The sequence below is a fragment of the Dermacentor silvarum genome, chromosome 6 (assembly GCF_013339745.2).
Source record: "Dermacentor silvarum isolate Dsil-2018 chromosome 6, BIME_Dsil_1.4, whole genome shotgun sequence".
Classification (NCBI taxonomy): domain Eukaryota; kingdom Metazoa; phylum Arthropoda; class Arachnida; order Ixodida; family Ixodidae; genus Dermacentor; species Dermacentor silvarum.
Genome location: NC_051159.1, coordinates 184,220,361 through 184,240,238, shown reverse-complemented (window position 1 = coordinate 184,240,238; position 19,878 = coordinate 184,220,361). Strand labels below are relative to the sequence as shown.

Genomic DNA, 19,878 nt, shown 5'->3' with positions numbered 1-19,878 from the left:
TATTCTGGCTGCCTTGGTGCATAATGAAGCAGAAAGAGGCTTCAAATTTATTGTCTCTTTCATTTTCTTCCAAGGGAGAAAGTGCCACAGGCTACCAGGCAATCTGACGATGCTGTTGTACGTAGTGCGACGTGTCCCATGGTCACGCCAGGATATATCAGAAGTGTTCGCCCTGGTTCAGGTGATGACCTGCATTCCACAAGAGATCACACTGGTGACCCAAGCACACAGAGCCGCCCATTCTCGACTCAAGGCCCTGCACCCATGAAGAATATTGTGGCATCAAAGCCACCTGTGCCCCCGGAGGCAAAGCCTTTTCAAGAGTTTGTCCAAAGCAAAGCCAAACAGATCATCTCGGAGAGGAAAAATCAAAGTAGCAGCAGCACAGCTGACCCAACTTCTTCAGTCAGTCGAAACAAGGAAGGCCACAAAAAGCACATCACTTCATTCAAGGCAGCTGCAGAGGAGTCTTTGCAGGGCGATCGGCCTAGAGGAATGCTCAGCGGCACTTTAGCTACTCCACTAGAGTCATCAAAGCGGCTCTCGGAGCTGCTTGGCATTGATCAAGTTCCTTCCAAGCTCATGCCTAGTACACTGGGATCACCCGAGTTCTTTCCACTAGAAACATTAGACAGTGAGGCTGGCTCATTGGGATACAAGTATGAGTTCAATAGTAGCACTTCAGTAGCTTCAGCTCTGTCAGAAGCTGAAGAAAAGAATTCTTCAGCAAAGCACCGTGTAACCTCTAGCTTCGCTTCAAAGCCCAGAACATCACAGAAGCCGCACAACAAAAATTCAGCTTCCAAGAGCTCACAGTCTTCACATGACAGCACTTTGGTCTCCTCAATTCAGGAGGAGATGGCATCTACCGGTTCCGCATCGTCCAGCTATAGACGTCCACCTGAAGCACCAGCTACTGTTGGATATGCGAGCAACAACGCAGCAAAACAGTTCACCTCAGAGCAGCAGAGTCATCAGAGCCAGGGGTCTCTGTCTGATGCAATATCACTGTCACTTTCACAAATGCCAAGCAAGTCTTTTGACATGGATACAGCTGACATTACTGTGAGCAGCATCCATAGCATCACGAAGCACAAGAAAGTGGCAAAGAGCTCACTGCGAGACTCGCACCGCCACAGCACCCCAACACTTAGCAATAGTGCTTCCCAAGGCATCTTTGAAGTGATCTCAACGCCGTCCAATGTTACTTTGTCTCGGAACCAATCGGAGATGTCAACACCTTCCACTCCGGACACTACAACACCACCACAGTTGGCAGGAAGTGATTTTGATGGGTTCTAGCATTCTTTTGGCAGACTGACACCAGAGCGTTGAGTTCGACAATAATGCACCCTAGGCAAATTAAATGCAGTCTGGTTGTTTTCATAGAGCACCATGAAAACATGTGGCCAAGAAGAAGGATTCAGAGATATTACTTCACTCTGAATCTTCCTTGTCTACATAGTTTCATGCTTATATTTGAAACAGTATGTCCTATCGAATTGTGTTGTTCTACGGACTGAAAGAAAGGTCCATTGGAAATGCAACAGTTGCTCAGTAATCATGAAATGCCAAAAATGTTCTCTAACATGTCTGCTAGATCCACTGCTGTTTTCACTGTGATCACACCTATAGACCTCTCCCCGTTTGCAAACAGTGACGTCACTGCATTTGCTGCACCTCCAAAATGGCCGCTGGTTGGAAAAAGTGTTCAGCTGACCGGTTCTCTGCATAGGAGCACTGCTTCTGTCTAAGCTGCTGCAATCGCAATTTTCGCATATTGCTTTTTTCTGAAGTGACAGCATCTATGAACTGTTCTTAGAAAGTAGCTGTCCGCGTTTTACTGGCACATTAATGTAGCGTTGTTGTTGCCAAGTGCATGGTGTGTTTAAGTCAGCATATTGTGATTTTGGAAGAATGCCTCTTCCATAAATCAGACAACCACAAAAATTATATTATTCTTCGAAAGCGAATATGTTCCTACAGAATATGAATATTTTCCCGGTGCCAAAACGGCACTTCACCTAAATGACTGATTTTCGGGAAAATATTTGCATTGCATTGACGTGAATGTACTTAATTTGTGTCCATTTACACTGTAAGCTTAAGCGATATACAAGATTAACTTGGTCTACAACTATGAGCCATACCCTGTGGTGGTGCTTAAATTCCAATGGGGGCAGAATTAAAAAAACAGCTGTTATCGTGCGTTAGGTGCATGGTGGGAAACCCCAGGTGGTCAAAATAAATCCGAAGCTCTCCCTTGCAGTGTTCTTCATACGCCACTCTGCTGATTTAGGATGTTAAACACCAAAGTCTAATTAATTTACTCTTCAGCCATCACAATGCAAGTGCACGAAGCGTATATAAGTAACACAATTCATTGTGCGTTAACTTCATTGTGCGTGCGGCCTCCCGTTGCTACTTTTGACTTTGGAAGACCCAGTTTTGGAGTGCTTATGTGCGTTATCACAGCGTAAATGTTTTATTGTGAAGGTAAATATAATAACAAGAAAGAAAACAAAAAAGTTCACTGTTTTAGTTAGGACCTATGAGATCTGCTATGAAGCACAATAATTTTAGTGGGTCGCCTTTTGGCCAAGAATCCCCATGGCCAAGCATACAAACACCGCTTCGGCAATGGTAAAAACATGCTAGCAGCGCGTGCACGTTCCTTGTGGCAAGGCGTACGCTGTTCCGGGAATGGTAAAAATACATGCTAGGAGCTCATTTACAGTCATACCTTTAAGCCGATAGATTATGCTCTAGCAATATTTTTTTTCTCCACACATCAGAGATGGCACCAAGTTATGCGCACTCACTGATCATCGCATCTCATTCATTTCCACCTGTACAAAAATGATGGGCCCTGAAATTCTGTCGACGCCTGGTCACTTTGATGAGATGCATTGCTAATAGCGCATTACACCATACACGTCCACACATCCACACAACAATGCAGTCCGTTTCTCTACAGAAAGATGAGGCCATTCCATCACTATTTCTCACCACGCACTCTATCATGCCACCTCTAACATGGTGCATTTCCGAAGAACAGACAATGTCGTCCATCGCCCAGGCCACCAAAAACCACCACGTTGTTTGTTCTCGCTAGTCAAAAAACAGCGTCGCCAGTTTTTCATCATGCAGTTTACCATACACACCAGTGCTCTCTGGCACGCAATACTGTGAATCTGACAGACAAGATTATGATTATTGTGGATATGGCAAATCAGTTCTGCGGAATTCTGCAACGTGGAGGAAGGTTCATGAAAGTAAAAATTGCCATCCACCCGCATGCAGCAATAAGCTGCAAAGGAAGCCCGCACGGGTTTCTCAGAAACAAAGTTTCGTAGTTGAAGAAAAATCCCGAACCAGGTCGAATTTTTCTTCAACTACAAAGCTTTGTTTTGAGAAACCCGTGTGGGTTTCCTATGCTGCTTTGGGCTACATGCGGGTGGATGGCAATTTTTTATTTCACTATAGTGGATGTTCACAAAAAAAAAGTGTGTCCACATGGCGCACACCCGCATCAAGCACTTTGGTGCGGCAGACTGCAGCCTGCCGAACGGAGGCAACAGTTTGCCAACCAGAGCCACTGCACGGGTGCCTGTAACGTCGCATGCGCTGTGGGACATACCCTGGGAGAGGTCTATTAGAGACTGCTCAGTCTCTAATTTAAGTTTGTACACATGCCTCCCTTACTGATGTTTACTAACTATATGTGCATTTGCACATTTAATATGTCTGTAATATTGAGCTTTGAATTTTTTGTCAACATTGAACAAATGGCGTTAAAAAATAGCTCATATGCCACATGAGTATGCGTGCGAACTATGTACAATAACTTCTTTCCACCCTTCTGCACTTACTTTGCAAGTATTTATTTTTATGCATATGTTTGCTTAAGTTCTATTTATTTTTTTAGTATTGCCTCCAAAGGTTTTGTTCTCACCAATAGTATGTTTATTCTATTGTGCCTCAACCGCATTCTTCTTCTTAGACACTGGGATTTTGGTATTTGGACACTCATGAAATGAGCAAGTTGTCTTGAAAGCCTGCCTGAATAAATGCGAGTGCATAGTAATTTGCTGGTGTAGGCGTTCCTTTGTTTCCTCTTCCCATGTTTTTACCGAGCCAGACACCCGGTGATTGTGCACATTCTTTTGGTGCACTTCTTGTTTGCGCTGAAGCGGAACCATTGTGTAGCTTAGGAGCAGCGCCTCGCTGCGACCCCTCTAAATGACCTCACTTGTACGAATGGGGCATGCTGCAGCTTGATAGGTGCATTTCTGCACACACAAGCAGACTTATCATCGGCCAAGGACCATGTGGATAAACTAAAATGATCATAGAAATTGCATTCCAGGTTTCAAATTTATTCGGCAACAATGTCAGTTTTACATTAAAATTGCAAACAGTATTGTTAATACACAATGTTTATTCATTAACACTGTGTATCAGTTAATTAGCAAGGTATGTAATTAATACAAGTGGTAATAACTTGCAATGTTCTAGCACTACAGAATTAAGCACTATGAGAAAAGCTGAATTCCGTGTTACAGCTATGAAAATAAAATAAATCGGGCAGCATTAATTCATGAGTAAAGGGCAAAATGAAACAAACAAATTTGGCAGGGTAAACAGTTGCATTTGTCAAAGAAATCCTGGGCAGTGACGTAAGCATCCCGGCAGCTGAACCCAAGAGTGGAAGTTCCAAATGTAGTGAAAAAGAGGAAGAAGTGCTCTTGCGTCTGTCGCTGTGCGCGTCATCAGCGACAAGCGTACTTCACTACAAAACGTACACTCGGCTGAGGCAGCGTTTCTACTGGCACGGCATGTATCACTTTGTGAGCCAGTACGTACGCGCTTGCACGGCGTGCCAAAGGCGTAAAATTCAACAGCGCCCTCCTGGCGAGTTACAGCCGCTCCCCTGTCCGGCCCGGCCATTTGATCGCGTCGGCATAGACTTATACGGGCCACTTCCCTGTAGTTCCTCGGGTAATCGATGGATAATTGTAGGTGTCGACCACTTGATGCGCTACGCCGAGACTGCCGCACTCCCGGCGTCCTCTGCGCGCGAAGTTGCCTTCTTCATCTTGGGGAACTTCGTTCTTCGACATGGAGCACCACGCGAACTGCTCACAGACCGAGGGCGTGTGTTCCTGTCCGAAGTAATCCAAGCCCTTCTCGCTGCATGCAGCATCGTTCACCGCAAGTCTACCGCCTACCACCCGCAAACGAACGGCTTGACAGAAAGGTTCAACCGCACACTCGGTGACATGTTGACTATGTACGTTGCCTCGGACCACAGTAACTGGGACACTGTTTTGCCGTTCGTAACGTATGCGTATAATACGGCCACACAAGCTACCATTGGCTTTTCGCCATTCTTTCTGCTATATGGCCGCGAGCCCTCGTGTACAATGGACACACTGCTCCCATACCAACCCGACCCTTCTGAATGCACGCCAGTGTCTGAAGCCGCCAAATACGCAGAGGACTGTAGGCAGCTCGCCCGTACCCTTACGACCGCCGCCCAAGGTCGCCAAAAGCTGCGGCATGACAGTAACGTGCCTACACTACATTTTCCAACTGGTTCCCTTGTTTGGTTGTGGATCCCACCTCACAGCCCTGGCCTTTCAACCAAACTTCTTGCGCGCTATGATGGCCCCTACCGCGTCATCGACCGTACCTCGGCTGTCAACTACGTTGTCGAGCCTGTGACGCCATCACATGACCTTAGACATCGCGGACGTGACACGGTTCATGTCAGCCGACTTAAACCATACTATGACCCCCTGATTCTACCTACGCCGTAGGTCGCCCAGGATGGCTCCTCTTCTCTCCAGGGGGCCATTGTAGTGAAGAAGAGGAAGAAGTGCTCTTGCATCTGTCGCTGTGCGCGCCATCAGCGTTCGTGGACTCCCTCGATTGCGTGAGACGTCATTGTCTAATAAATCGTCATATCACACAAAAGAAAAGATGGCACAAATTTTCAGGTTGAGCCAGATCTGCAGACGGGAGTTTTCAATATTTTTCTCAAATTAGTGAAATAGCAGCATGAGACAAGAAAGTGATCTGTTGTCCCGAGCGTCTATCGTCCCCTCTTGAAAAGAATTTCTGGCTGCGCCACTGGGCGAAGAGGATAGCTTCACGGACTTGTGAAGGCCATGGCTGCATGACGTAATGCGTGTGTAATTCCCCCTCCTATAGTTTACTGCCATTTCTCCATGGTAAAAACCTTGTGATTGGGGCAAAATTAAGTGCTCCGTACGAATCATATTTGCGCCATTGCTTGGCTTTAGCGGCGGTTCCATATACAGTATAGACCACTTATAACGTAACCGCTTATAGTGCAGGACCGGATATAGTGCGGTCTTTTCAGACTCCCGTTAATTTTCCCATAGCACTCCATGTATACACGTATCGCTTATAGTGCAGTTGTGGGAAACGAAATACCGGTTACAGTGCGGCTGCCTGGAGTACGGAAGTCAGCGGGGACGGCGAACGCTCCCCTCAAACGGGCGCCCAAGGAGTGCTCGAGGAAGAAAGACGAAGTGGAGGAGAAGGGCACGTGGTGCGAACGAACAGCCATGCAGTGAGGCTTAAACCAGAATCTTGAGTGCGAGTCGTGAAATATCACGGCGCGCATAGCGAGCGAGGGCCACGAAACTGCCAACGCCGGCCACGCTCGCTTCACGATAACGGCAGTAACGAAACTTCAGGGATCGGGCGGCGCCGGCACAACACGGCGAAGGGCGCACGCGGAGACCGTGGAATGTGAGGGAGGAGGGCGGCAGGGAAGCGGATTTCGCCTCGGCAACTCCGCCGCTTCGGTGGCTCCCCTCGCTCTCCCTCGTAGCTCACTTTCGACTGTCACCGTGCGCGCCCGCCGCCGTGCAGGCGCCGCCGCTCCAGCCGGCCCGGCGCCAGCTCCCCGAAGTTTCGTTTTCTGCCGTTATTGGGAAGCGGGCGTTTGCCGGCGTGGGCAGTTTCGTTGGCCGGCCTGGGACAGCGCCGCTGCTTCCCTCTGCGCCGTAGCCGCAGCGTGCAAGGTCAACACGTGACTAGAGGTCCGTTCGATTCGCCTGCACCACTGTGAACCAGTTCACGGCGGTTCACTAGAAGTTCAGACATTGTGCAGTTCGATTTCTGTGGTGCAGGCACAGCGCGACACTCAAAACGAGTGTCAAGGTGCAGACGTGGTGCAGGCGCGTTATGTTATGTCCGACTAATATGCACGGATTGCGTAAGTTTGAGAGGTCCTGAACTACAGGTATGATCGCCTTCTGAGGCGTAAATACACACCACACTTGCGTAGATACATCAGACGTGTATAAGCGGGGTTTTAATTGCGATAACGCCCGTGTGCTGTGTCGTCTGCTGCGCTTCTGCCGTGCACCTGTGCGCCTGCACCAAGGCGGCACCGACAGTGGAGGGGGTGCAGCAAAACCATGAACCAGCCCTGCACCTTTCCTGCACCTTTTGAAACGAACGGCGTGGTTCAGCGGACGCCATTGCTGCACCGCTGTAACGAATGGCAGGGTGCAGCACCTCGTGAACTGGTTCAGGCGGTGCAGGTGAATCGAACGTACCTCTAAAGAGGAAGCATAAAGGAGAAAGAAGGGTTCACTGCCATTTTCTACGCGTGGCTGCGTGGCTGAGACGTCGGCACGTACACGAAAGTCCGGCGCAACGCAGAATCGGCGACCATGCCATTTGAGAGAGGGTGAAATTTCCGCCGCGTTTTTTTTTTTTTTTTTTTTTTTTCTTTTTTCGCGCGCGACATTGAGGGGTGCCGGAGCAATGCCGGTCGGAGGCGCCGCCGCGTGATTTGGTTCGAATTAACGAGATTCGACTGTCAATTGAATGCAAACGTTCTAGCCGCATTCCTCGACTGTCGCATACGCGCGGCGGCTCGGTGCACATGTTTGGCATATGTGCGGGCCTTGAAAATTGTTGCTTTGGTTATAGTGCGGATATTCGCGACTCCGGCGACTTACGTTATAAGCGGTCTACACTGTATCTTGGTCCCGAACCTCGAGCTATATATATATATATATATATATATATGATCGAGATATACGAGCCCCCTCCCTTCTTTCAGACAGGGACTCATCCTGGAAAAAAATTACGCTGAACTCATGCACTGTATGGTAATCGCTTTAATAAATATTTACTCTTTGCCGAGGTGGACACTACATGACCTTAATTTTGAGACCCAATTTTGATGTTCAATGCACAGACGACAGTGCTACACTGCGACCTGCCGGGAGCGGAGAATCCTTGAGGTCGCGGTAAACGGTTGCGCGTGAATAATATGCGAGATTCATGTTTCATTTTTAAGTCAACGTACTCGTATGCACAATACGTACAGTACGAGCGCTACCCCTATGCTTAGTCGTAAAATTTACAATGTGGCAAATTGCTCTCGTTATCGTTAAACTCCGAACGACTAGACTGGGGAATGAGTAGAATTTACAGACGGTATCCTGGAGAGCTGGCTTCACACCAAGCACTGCTCATGCCTGTGTTAGAGGTCGAGAGAAAAAGAATGTTCCCTACTTTGTCATCAACTGCAATGAAGATACTGCTTCTTCCCGTAGTTCGGCCCTCGACGACCAGCTCAAGCTGATCCAGAGAGCAGAGAAGATGGCCAGAGCCAGCGGAGCCCTGGACTAGGGGCCCCGACCATTAGCGATACCCCATCGGGGACAAGACAAAACTCTAGCTATGTAATAAAGTTTATCTATCTATCCCGTAGGAATTGCTGCCGTTGAAAGAAGTTTTTCACCATGAACAGGCTCTTAACATCAGATAGATGTTACATGACGCCGGCCCATGTGGACGCGCTGATGAAAATTTCTATCGAAGCTCCAAGTATCCCCAATATTAGGAACGCAACAGACGAAGAAAAGGATGAATATTTGCAGTTTGTGGACTAAGCCTACATGAAAACAAAAATATCAACTTCAAATTTTAAGATAATATGCCATGAAAATTGATATTAACGTTTAGAATTCATTTCACATCTCATTGTTAAATAAGAAAATCCTATTTAAGTATTCTTTCCTTTTCTACCACTGTTGCCCGATTCATGGCCAATCCACCGTAGTGGGTTGTGCTATACATATATGCATCAAACCAAAGCAAACCTATATGATGTGAACCAAGAAACCACGTCGGGTATTGTAGATACGTGCGGAGTCACACGGGGCAATTGTGCAGTTTGTGTAGTCCCAGCTTCTTTTTTTATTATTATTATTTGGTGAATGGGGCAGCCATGGTTGGCCTAGTAGTTCCTTTGGATATTGTATGTACCGGATTGTAGCGGACATGATGCACATATATATACTTTTTAAATGCGAATCATTTTATGGTAATCATATACCCCGTAAAGAGTATCTATCTATCTATCTATCTATCTATCTATCTATCCGCCTAAGTCTTGGTGCTCTCATGGTCGTTTCGTTAACTTGGTAAGTACCAAAATTGGCTTAGTATGATAAGAGTGTATGACGAACATAAATGATGGGTCATGACATACGTGCCATGTAGGTCATGAAACAGCCGCCTTCTTGGTGCTCTCATGGTTGTTTCGTTAACTTGGTAGGCTCCCCACACACTGCTTCGCATAACATCGATTCCCACACGGCGTTGGAGCTGCTACCAATGGGGTCCCGGAATAGGGACTCCACCCACTGCGAAGCCCCCTAAGGGCTCCACCTCTCTCTTTTGTTTTTAATAAAGGCTTTTTCAAGCAAGCAAGCCGGCTTTTTTTTTTTTCTTTTCTTAGTTGTTATATTTTAATTGTATTGTTTAAGGTATATGGCTTCTCCGTGCCTATTGTGCCTTTTTTTTTTTTCTTGTGCAAAGTGATATTGTACTTAGTTTTGAAAACGTGTGCACTTTGTTCTTTCAATAAGACTTGTAGATTATAAGAACTTGCTTCACTTTGTTCTGCATAGGAAAAAAGAATAAACTTCGCGCAATCAAATGAAAACTCTGAATGCTGTCCCTTATGTTCTCGCAATTTTCAAACGTGGTGACAGATGCCGTGGATGTTTAAATATAGTTCTGAATTTATAATCCCGAAAAACTAGGCACACATTCCGGCCTTCTATATACAGCGCTCGTTTGTGCCTGGCTGTCTCTACCTTCGTTGTAGGATTGTTTGCGCAACAACATCAGCTCTAAGGACGAACGCCCTTGTAAGATGTGGTTTAATATGCTTGCTTAAAAGGTTAATTAGTACACTTCTGCTAATTAGCTGCTTTTCCGTCACCATTTGTTGAAAATGCGTTAAGCCTTAATTAAATAAAACAATGTGATAAAAAGAGCGCTAGCCTCTCGAACCTCTTACCCCCCCCCCCCCCCCCCCACACACACACACACACAAAGTGGAAATTCTGGACAAACCCCTGTATACGACGAGCCACTATTATGGTGACTATATACGTGGGCCAGTTGGAAGTTTAGCATTTAGCAAGCGGCAGCTATGTATACTGTGTGAAGTAAGCGGCTGCGCGCACCTCTTATTGCAGCCGCAAAACCGTAGTTTCTGTATGCCATCCGGTTCGGTATATCCAGAATAGAAAATTCGGCAAGTTGGACTGAACATGATTGATGTGGGAGAGTGCATGTGGCGTGCACCTTCGACATCGCTGCTTGTACAGCTAATCGAGTCCCAATGCCACGTGGTCTGGTTGTAGCTTGTTTCTTCTGCCAGGTGTTTCGTTGACTAAAGTAAGGCCTCGTAGTGGGTATGTGCCAATAACAGCATGTGGCTGCACCTATAACATCGGTCTTGTGATGCTTGCATCTGGGTCATTCGCAGGACTTTGACGCACTACTGGCAGGTTTCCGCGGCCCGGACGCCTGGTAAGTGCACTGCGGCCATCTTGCGTGGGAGAACGTTACACACTGGGAGCGTGCTTGACATGCTCTTGGCCGTTACCAGACTGAGGCGCAAAACACGGGAAGGCGTAGAATACTTGTGAAATGACCAGTGCTAGGATGCATTTTGTTACCCGCCACGGCAACGGTTCAATGGCCTTGGTCTAAGGAGAAAGGTTGCAGGTGCTACTTTCTACCATTGTGTAGAGGAAAACAACTTTTCACCGCGTGTGTAGAGGAAATTTGTCCGAATAGTTAAGTCTCGCCGTGAGCGTATGCTCGATAAAAATGCAAGAACGGACTGCGTGCGTGGTAGCGGCTATACTTAATTTGCGCCAGTGTCTGCACTGTTATAAATGAGATAAAAGAAGATTGCGTTTTTGTACAGCAACGTTTGGGTAGTTTCGGGACGTTTCTGGAATGCGAGAGGCCATAATGAGTTGACACCAAGGAGGTTATATACTTATACTTATGGAGTGGAGGTGGCACTTCAAAAGTGAAGCCAGTCGCCGCCATCTTGCTAGAGGCAAGAAGCCCGAACAGCCGTAGCGGCTGTTGCAGAGCGCAGAGTATGTTTATCGTTCTTATAGGTTGTGCGCTGTTTTAGCAGTGTGGCGTGCTTTTCGTAGGCAATAAAACAGATATAGGTCGGTCATAGCTGCACCTGTCGCGTAAAGATGTAACGTTTCACTTGTAACCTTAGCTCTCGTCGTCTGCTCAGGATCGTCGTACGTCGTGTGTACGCTTGCTTCAGTTGGAAATGGTTGGGAAGGTGCTCTTAAGTACATGTATGACAATAAGAAATTTATGTCCTATAAATACTCGTTGGCACCACTGCGTGCGGTTTTTATGTAGTGCATGCATGGGCTACATGTTAGAAGGAGAGGATGGGATTGCGTCGCTGGATTGCAGCGGTCTCGGATAGTGATCCAATACATATGTAGTGTGCTTGTACGACGACATACTCTGTGTGGTCTGTACGTTCCGCACAGCGCCTGTGTTTTAATAGGAAAACCAGCGAGACAGACGCATGCACAGGATAAGACGTGGACAGGACGACCGCTGGACTTGCAAGGGAAGAGTTATGAGTTCAGTGCTCGGTCTGACCACTTATCTTGCGTACATGTCTTTATGTTTCGTAAGTGTGTCGTTCATTAACTTGCACCAACTCGCCCAGCAAGAAATTCTGTTGTAAAAGCTGGCCTTGAACACAAGAGCGTGAGCCCTATTACACGAATATTTCAGAATGCTATCTATACCACAAGAGAACTGATCAACGAGCGAATTGTGAAGAAAAAGTGTGAACACTGTAATCAAGATTGTAATATTTAAAAAAAAAAGTTGTCGCAGTTTCACCTGAAAGGCGAAGCATCAATTGCGATAGCAAATTTGTAGAGAGCTATACGGAGTAATGATATTAGCTTTATCAGCTGTATAAATTTGGACATGCAGCAGCACCGGCAACGCGCAGAACTGTTGTCGACGCCGTCGGCGTTTTTCCCGCGTTCGCTCAAAATGCCTGCGGCGTTGGTGACTGTTGCCGGAGCCTCTGATATAAATAGGCATTTGGTGCCGCAGCTAAACGTCGTCTCCCTTCCCTCCCCCTCCCCCCCCTCCCCCACGGCCTCTCGCGCGTCGAAAGAAGGCGCGTTTGCTCTACATATATGATTATTGTAAAGGAGGAAAGAGACGCCTACTTCTGCAACCCTTAAGGAAGCACGGCGCAGAACGCGCGTTTGTTCTCCGCCGTGCGTTCACTCGCCGTGAAAGAGCGCGTCCCTCGCGCCCTTTCACTCGCACATACAGCGTTCGGCGGCGCGCGGCGACGATTTCATCTCGATTGACGTCATACGGAACCTCACGGCGACGGCGACGGCAACGGCGACGCCGACGGCAGAAATCTGCTTTTGAGTGTCCATATAATTGCTATCGCAATAAAAGTTAATTAACACAGGACCTGAGTCACAAACTGAGCTTTTATGTGAATGTGTTGCATTGTAAAAGTTTAGGTGTCAATGGGAAATGTTTTCTGCTGTGTAGCATTTCTGACTGATATGTTTCAGATGTCGCGTGTGTCACAATAAGTTCTGGACGGGATGGATGAGTGACATACTTTTTTTTTTGAGCACATACGAAATATAGGAGAACGTCCACAGTGAAGTTCATGACGCAAGCTCTAGCTTCAGCTTATGAATATAAAGTTGTGCAGGATGCTAACACATATAGCTTGCTGCGCCTTATGTAAACCAGGTGGTAATATCGTACGTGTACTGGAATAAAGAGCAATTGCCGTATTTGCGCGTACACAACGCGACAAAGAATATAATACGAGGGGGCTTTCGGTCTCTCAGATAAAGAAAAAATGTATAAGTATAATTGCCATGCAAACAGAAATGATTGCTATAGAAATAGGGGGAAGAAAATGCTAGAAAGCAGATGGCCGGAGGGCTCTATTCTTTACTGCGAAGTGAAGTCGCAAAATAACGTGAAAGGGCGAGTGCTGACGTATTTATCACGTCATGGAAAAAAAAAGAAAAAGAAATGTTACGAACCCGAATACAGCGCGAGGCGCATTCTGAGGGCGGGAATTTCGAAATAAATCTCACGTTGTATTCGTGTAAATACGATAATATAATATTGCGATTTAAGCAAGGCCTCCAGTTGTGTGAATGCCTTTTTGGAACTACCTGCAGCAGATAGCAAAATATTCAGTACAGTTTCTCCACATGCCAACAACCATGTGACAGCGCTCACGAAAGATGAAATGGTGCGGTGGCACCACCACCATTTAGTCAAACGTTGACGGCTGGAAGTGTATTCAGTTTTTGTGCAAGGTGTCTGAGAGACCGTTCATAATTTAACTCTTTCCCTACCGTGAGGAAAATAGGTGTTTCTTGTATGCTACGGCAGATTTTTTTTTTTTCGGAAGGAACTACTGCACTGAATATTTAATATAATACATAAACACAAAGCAAAATGAATCCACTTTCCACGCATACAAGTTTTATTAACGAGATGCATGTATGCATGTTATAAAAAGATATAAATTGTTGAAATCAAGATTGTGCGATAAAATTGAACAGTATTTGTGAAGACACGCTTGTATCTAGTAAGAAAAAAATATTACAAAAATTATGAGATATACAAAATGTATTGCCCTCTATTAGGCACTATCTCCGAAACAGTCAAAAATTTTCATTGAACAGGTAATCTGCTATAAAAATTGAACTGCAAGCACTACAGTTGGGAGTGCCGGGCTGCGTCCGCCGATGTTCCGGGCTGGTTGGCGTCGTCGTCGCTTTCAAAGTCCGACGAAAAGTCAGCGTCCTCTGACTCGCTGCTATTCGATGAATCGATATGATCAACCGCAGAAGCAGCGGAATTGCGATATCTGCGATCTCTCGAAGCGCGCGCGCCGTTAACGGAGCCGGTCATTTTTGCGTTCTGCTGCTTTGACGATCGCGAAACTTCGGATGGGTGGATAGATGGATGGATGGATGAGGCTGAACCCTTTAAATCGGGCGGTGGCATACGCCACCTAGCCGTGACTATTAACATATTTTGTACTTTGTGGTGGGTGAAATTTCACCCCTGCCTTGATTTTATCCACCAATCAGATAACCTCTGTTTGGTTATTTCTACCCGCTTAAAGTCTATTTTGCCTTCACTGTCCCTAAACCCCAATGCTTTGAAAAAATCAGCCCGTTGCTTTGCACTGTAGGGTTAAGCCCTTTACAGAAAAGTATGAGGTGTTCGGCCGTTTCCTCTACTTCTCCACACGCACCCCACAACGTGTCTATACCTTGGTACTTGACTCGGTACATCTTAGTCCACAATACTCCCGTCCTGGCTTCAAACAACAAGGAGCTTCCCTTATAATTATCGTAGATATTTTCTTTGGCAATTTCTTGCTTGAAAGTTCTGTATGTTCCCAGTGCTGATTTCATCTGCATCCCTGTTTTCCACAGACCCCTCTCTGTTTCCTTAACCTTTTTCTTAACCGCTGTTTCCTGGTTTGCACCCCTCCTGCAGTCCAAATATTTGATTAACAGTTTTCTGGTCAGCTTCCTCCATTTTGTATCAACATTCCTCATGTACAAATAACTGAAAACTCTCCTTGCCCACCGCTTTTCTGCCATTTCTCTCAATCGCTCCTCAAATTCTATCTTGCTGCTGGCTTCCCTGCCCTCGAATGACGTCCATCCCATGTCACCCTGTACCCCCTGATTTGGTGTATTTCCGTGTGCTCCCAGAGCCAGTCTACCTACCCCTCGCTGCTTAACTTCCAACCTTGCTCGAACCTCTGATCTCATGCACAGGACCGCATTGCCGAAAGTCAAACTAGGGACCATCACCCCTTTCCAAATCCCTCTCACCACTTCGTACCTATTGTAATTCCACAGTGCCCTATTTTTCATCACAGCTGCATTTCGGCTACCTTTAGCCGTCACATATTTTTCATGTTCCGTTAGGTACTCAGCCCCATTGTTTATCCACACTCCAAGATATTTGTACTTATCCACCACCTCCAGCGTAACCTCCTGTATCCTATGCTCGCTGCCCTGATTATCATTAAAAGTCATGACTGCCGATTTTTCTTTACTAAACTTCAGACCTAAGCTATCTCCCTCTTTACCACAGATGTTCATTAATCTTAGCAAGTCTTCCTTGCTGTCAGCCATAAGTACAATGTCATCCGCATACATTAGTCCTGGTAATGACTGTTTAATCCATTCTCCTTGCTTGAAATAGGAAAGGTTGAATCCAAGTCCGCTCCTCTCTAATTTTTTCTCTAATCCTTGTAAATACAGCATGAACAACAGAGGTGACAGAGGGCACCCCTGCCTAAGCCCCTGCTGTATCTCTATAGACCCAGATACCTTGTTTTCCCATTTTATAAGCACCTTGTTACTTTTATAGATATCTTTTAAAAGATTTCTTACTCCATCTTCCACATCTAGAGTGCCCAGTATGTCGCACAAATCCTTTTAGATTACACTGTCATAGGCTCCCTTGATATCCAGAAATGCAAGCCATAGGGGCCTGTGTTCCTTTTCTGCTATTTCAATACCTTCTTGGTTTCCGGAACCCATTTTGTAGTTCCCCCAGCACCTCCTCGCTCTCCACCCATGCCTGCAGTCTGTCCTTTATAATCTGCATCACCACCCTGTAAACCACTGACGTCACTGTTATGGGACGGTAGTTGTTTATGTCGGCTTTGTCCCCCGTTCCCTTATATATCATGCTGATCCTGCTCAGTCTCCACCCGTCGGGGGCTTTACCGTCCATTATCATTTTGCTCACTGCCTCTCTTAATGCTTTCTTGATTTTGGGCCCAATGTCTTTATCAACATAATTGGGATGCCATCAGGACCTGTCGACGTGCTACTAGGAACCCTCTTCTCTGCCCTATATCCCACTCGCTTTGTGCCAGTGGAACCACTGCACTGACTAGTCTATCCTCACCTGATTGAGCACATACTATGTTTCGTTTTTTAAATTTTTCTGTCATCATTGTTCTTATATGTTCCATTGCCTCATCTCCCTCTAGCCGAACACCTTGAGCTGTAACTATAAACCTCTGCTCTAGGCTAGTCTTATTACTCAAGGAGTTGAGATGTTTCCAAAATTTCTTCGCTGCTTTTCTATCCTTTTTGTTTACTTCTGACAACCATTGGCTCCCCTTTCTTCTGATCTTTTCATTGATCAAATGGGATGCTTCCCTTCTACAGTTTAAGAAGTTATCCCATTTTCTGTCTACATCAGCTTCTGGCTCACCCCTCTGCTTTGAACATCTGTGTTCCCTGGATCTCTTCCTGACGTTTCTCAATGGCCTCCTTAACCTCCTCATCCCACCAGCTCTTGGGTTTACGTCTTCTGTTCCCTTTTGTCCTGACTCGTACCTTAGCAAGCTCTAGCTCAAATAGCCCTGTTAAATATGCTTTTGTCCATTCTGTTTTTGTATCCTCTGAAATTACTTCCTCAATTTGCTGGGTTGCTATTTCAAGCTGCTTTTCCGAGTAAAATATCCCACCTGGTTATTCATCTTGCCTCCTACCTACTTTCATTTCCCTTCTAAAACTCACCTTAATACGTTTGTCATCACTACCTAGACTTCTGGAGCCATATTCATCTATGTTCATTACATTTAGCCTATCGTGCATCCTATGTGACATTATAGTGCATAATCTATCGTCGACTGCAGGCTCCCTACCTCCCATGTTATGTGCCCTTCACACTTCTCAGTACTGTTGCATACAACTAAGTCATGCATTTCACACATATCCAGCATCATGTTGCCTGTTGAGTCTGTGTACCCGTCCATGTCTTCTATGTGTGCGTTCATATTTCCTAGTATAATAATCTCGCACCCTTCTCCTAGCTGATTAATGTCCCTTGATATGCATTCCAGCATTTTTTTGTTTTCCTCTTTAGCATTTGCTCCTGTCCACAGGTATACAAAGCCAAGGAGTGTCTGCTATCCTGCAACTTTCCCTTTTAGCCATAAATGCCCCATGCATTCCTGTTTGACCCTTTGCCAATTCATAGTTTTATGAATGAATGCACCAATTCCACCCCCTTTTCTGCTGCCCTCTGTTCTATTGCAATATTCCCATGCATAGTCAGGATTACAGGGAGGCTGCTCCATGTCCCTAAGATGTGTCTCTACAAACCCGTATACCATCAGCTTTTCCTGCCTTAGTTGCTCGTCTATCTCCTCCCACTGCAGCCTAATCCTGCCACCTTGCATGTTAATGTACCCAATGTCAGAATGACCTTGCCCCTGGTGCTTACGTCTATTTCTTCTCCTACCGATTCTACGTTTCTTGAATCTTGGGGCCTCTCTGGGTCCGTCTTCGTCTACACTGGTGGTCTTAGGGCTCTGGGTCCCCCCAAAAAAGCCGTAGCTTGGCGCCCTATCCTACTACCTACCCTCCCGCCCGTGGCACCACTGTAGTGAATGGCATCCTGTGCAAAAGGGTGGGAGCCAGACCCGTACACGTCCCAGTTTACGTCCATTACGCCATACCCAAGTCGTCGGCTCAGACCCCTAATGACCCGGTTAGCCTCAGCCACACTCCGTTCCATCCCGCTAGCCTGGCCCTGGACCTCTGGAATTGTGCGTATGGTCACATGCACATTCGCAGAGGCTTCTCTGAGTTTACGCAACCCAACCTCTAACTGTCTGTTTAGGTTCTGGCTCCTTCCCTTCAGCACATCGTTGAGACCAGCATGGATAACGACCAGATGTTCATGCTCCAGGTTGCCCCATACCACTGTCTGAGCTTTTGCCATTGCGTCAACCATGCACTTCCCTGACTGGGCCTCCACCTTCACCCGCCCGTCTGCCTTCACTGTTGTAAGGACGCCCTCCTCAACCCTAGCTACGTTGGAGTCCCCCACCACTAGGACCCTTCGCTCTACACGTTTGCCTCCCGCCTGCGATTGTCGTCCTCCAGTTCGCGCTAGCTGGTTCTCCACCAGCCGTGCGCCACTGACACGTGACGATGTGCTCCCTGCCGTTCGTCCCTTCCCATCCGAAGCCTGCCGCACTACCTCGCTGTAGAGTTGTGGGACCGCCGTGTTGCCGCCGGCTCTCGCCTGCTGTTCAACGGCCCCTAGGCGTCCCTCCCTGGCGGGGGAAAAGCGAACTGCTTAGAAAACAAAAATATAGTTTCTCCGCTTTACGTCCAATGGCGCAGTGTGTTCGTGAGCGGTAAAGCCCCTATATATAAAAAGTAGCGCCATTCTTAGATGATGCCGCCACCGCGCTCACCCCGGCGGTTCCTCCTCGCCGCCTCCTGTCGCCCCAGCCTTCTCCGCTCCCTCACTGGCCAATTCGTGTCACGTGGAAGTACGCGTTGCGCTTCTGTATATTTTTTTCTTTCCAGCGCGCTCCGACCGCCATTCTCGGGCCTGTGCGACGAAAGTGCTGTACGCACAAAGGGATCAAACGTGTTAGGGACAAGAACTTCGTTGTGATGGCATGCTGCTGCGCCTGAAGTTGCCGCAATCGACAAGGCGCGGGCTAAATGCTTTTTTTTTTTTTTTACCACCCGGCGCGCGCGATATTTCCCCGCAAGAATTTGCCAATGACCCGCGTTGGAAACGTGCCATCAACGCACGCAAGGTGGCATACCCAACTCTTCGAACCGAGACGCCGGAGCCGCTCCTGGCCACCCAACTTCGACAACCCAAGGATCTTGCCGAACCGCCGTCAATCCAAGCAGGCAAGCCTCACTTTCTGAAACCTAAACGACATGCTCCACTTCCTAAACTTCCAACCACGGACCTAAAGGTGATATTTCGTCCGAGAGGAGGTCTCGACATCCGCCAATGCAATGGGGGCATGCTGCTCCCCCTGATCTGCGGCGCTGCCCAAATCAACTATCAGGAAGCTCGGCTTCATGATCGGCTCCGATTGAACCCACATAACAACTCTTTCACCATGAGCACACCATGTGAAGATCGGGCCAAGCGCTACGTGAGTACACAAGTGCTCCAAATCCAAGACCAACAGTACCCAGTGCGCGCGTATATTGCAGCACCGGATGATGCCTTGAGGGGCATTCTTTACAACGCGATTTACAATCAGTCGCAAGAAGACATCTTTCAAGACCTCACTACCATGAATCGCAGTCCGAACTTCACCATCACGGACGCTCGTCCACTCGGTAACACGAAGTCGATCCTGATCACATTCGTGAACGCTCGTGTGCTACCCAAACAGCTCACCTTCTATGGAGCAGTGTACATGTGCCACCCCTTCAAAGTGAAGATGGAAGCGTGCTTCAACTGCTGGAAGCCCGGGCACCGTGCGGACGTTTGCCCCCTTCCACTCTCTCACAAATGTCACAGGTGCGGAGAAGCACATCAAATCATCGACCAACCCGTGTGTGAACCAAAATGTATCCTCTGCAACGGGCTCCACTTCACGGGCTCAAAAAACTGTAAAGTGCGCTTCGAGAGGGCAGGCAA

General features: G+C 47.1%; 2 protein-coding genes across 3 annotated transcripts in view; one reads left to right on the top strand and one right to left on the bottom strand.

The window, feature by feature from the left end:
* The window catches only part of LOC119456530 (uncharacterized), a 61,973-nt gene extending 57,886 nt beyond the window's left edge, over nucleotides 1-4,087 (top strand). For both annotated transcript variants that reach the window (XM_049669943.1, XM_037718359.2), the window contains one exon: nucleotides 75-4,087. In XM_049669943.1, coding sequence (XP_049525900.1) covers nucleotides 75-1,302 — 1,228 coding nt within the window. In that variant the 3' untranslated portion in view covers nucleotides 1,303-4,087. The remainder of the gene's footprint in view (nucleotides 1-74) is intronic.
* Nucleotides 4,088-17,682: 13,595 nt separating this feature from the next.
* LOC119455246 (uncharacterized) lies at nucleotides 17,683-19,350 on the bottom strand. Its single transcript, XM_037716647.2, has 2 exons — nucleotides 19,332-19,350; nucleotides 17,683-18,368 (listed from the first exon to the last, which is right to left on the bottom strand). Exons 1-2 carry the CDS (start codon nucleotides 19,348-19,350, stop codon nucleotides 17,761-17,763), a joined length of 627 nt encoding a protein of 208 aa, XP_037572575.2. The 3' UTR covers nucleotides 17,683-17,760.
* Nucleotides 19,351-19,878: the final 528 nt, after the last annotated feature.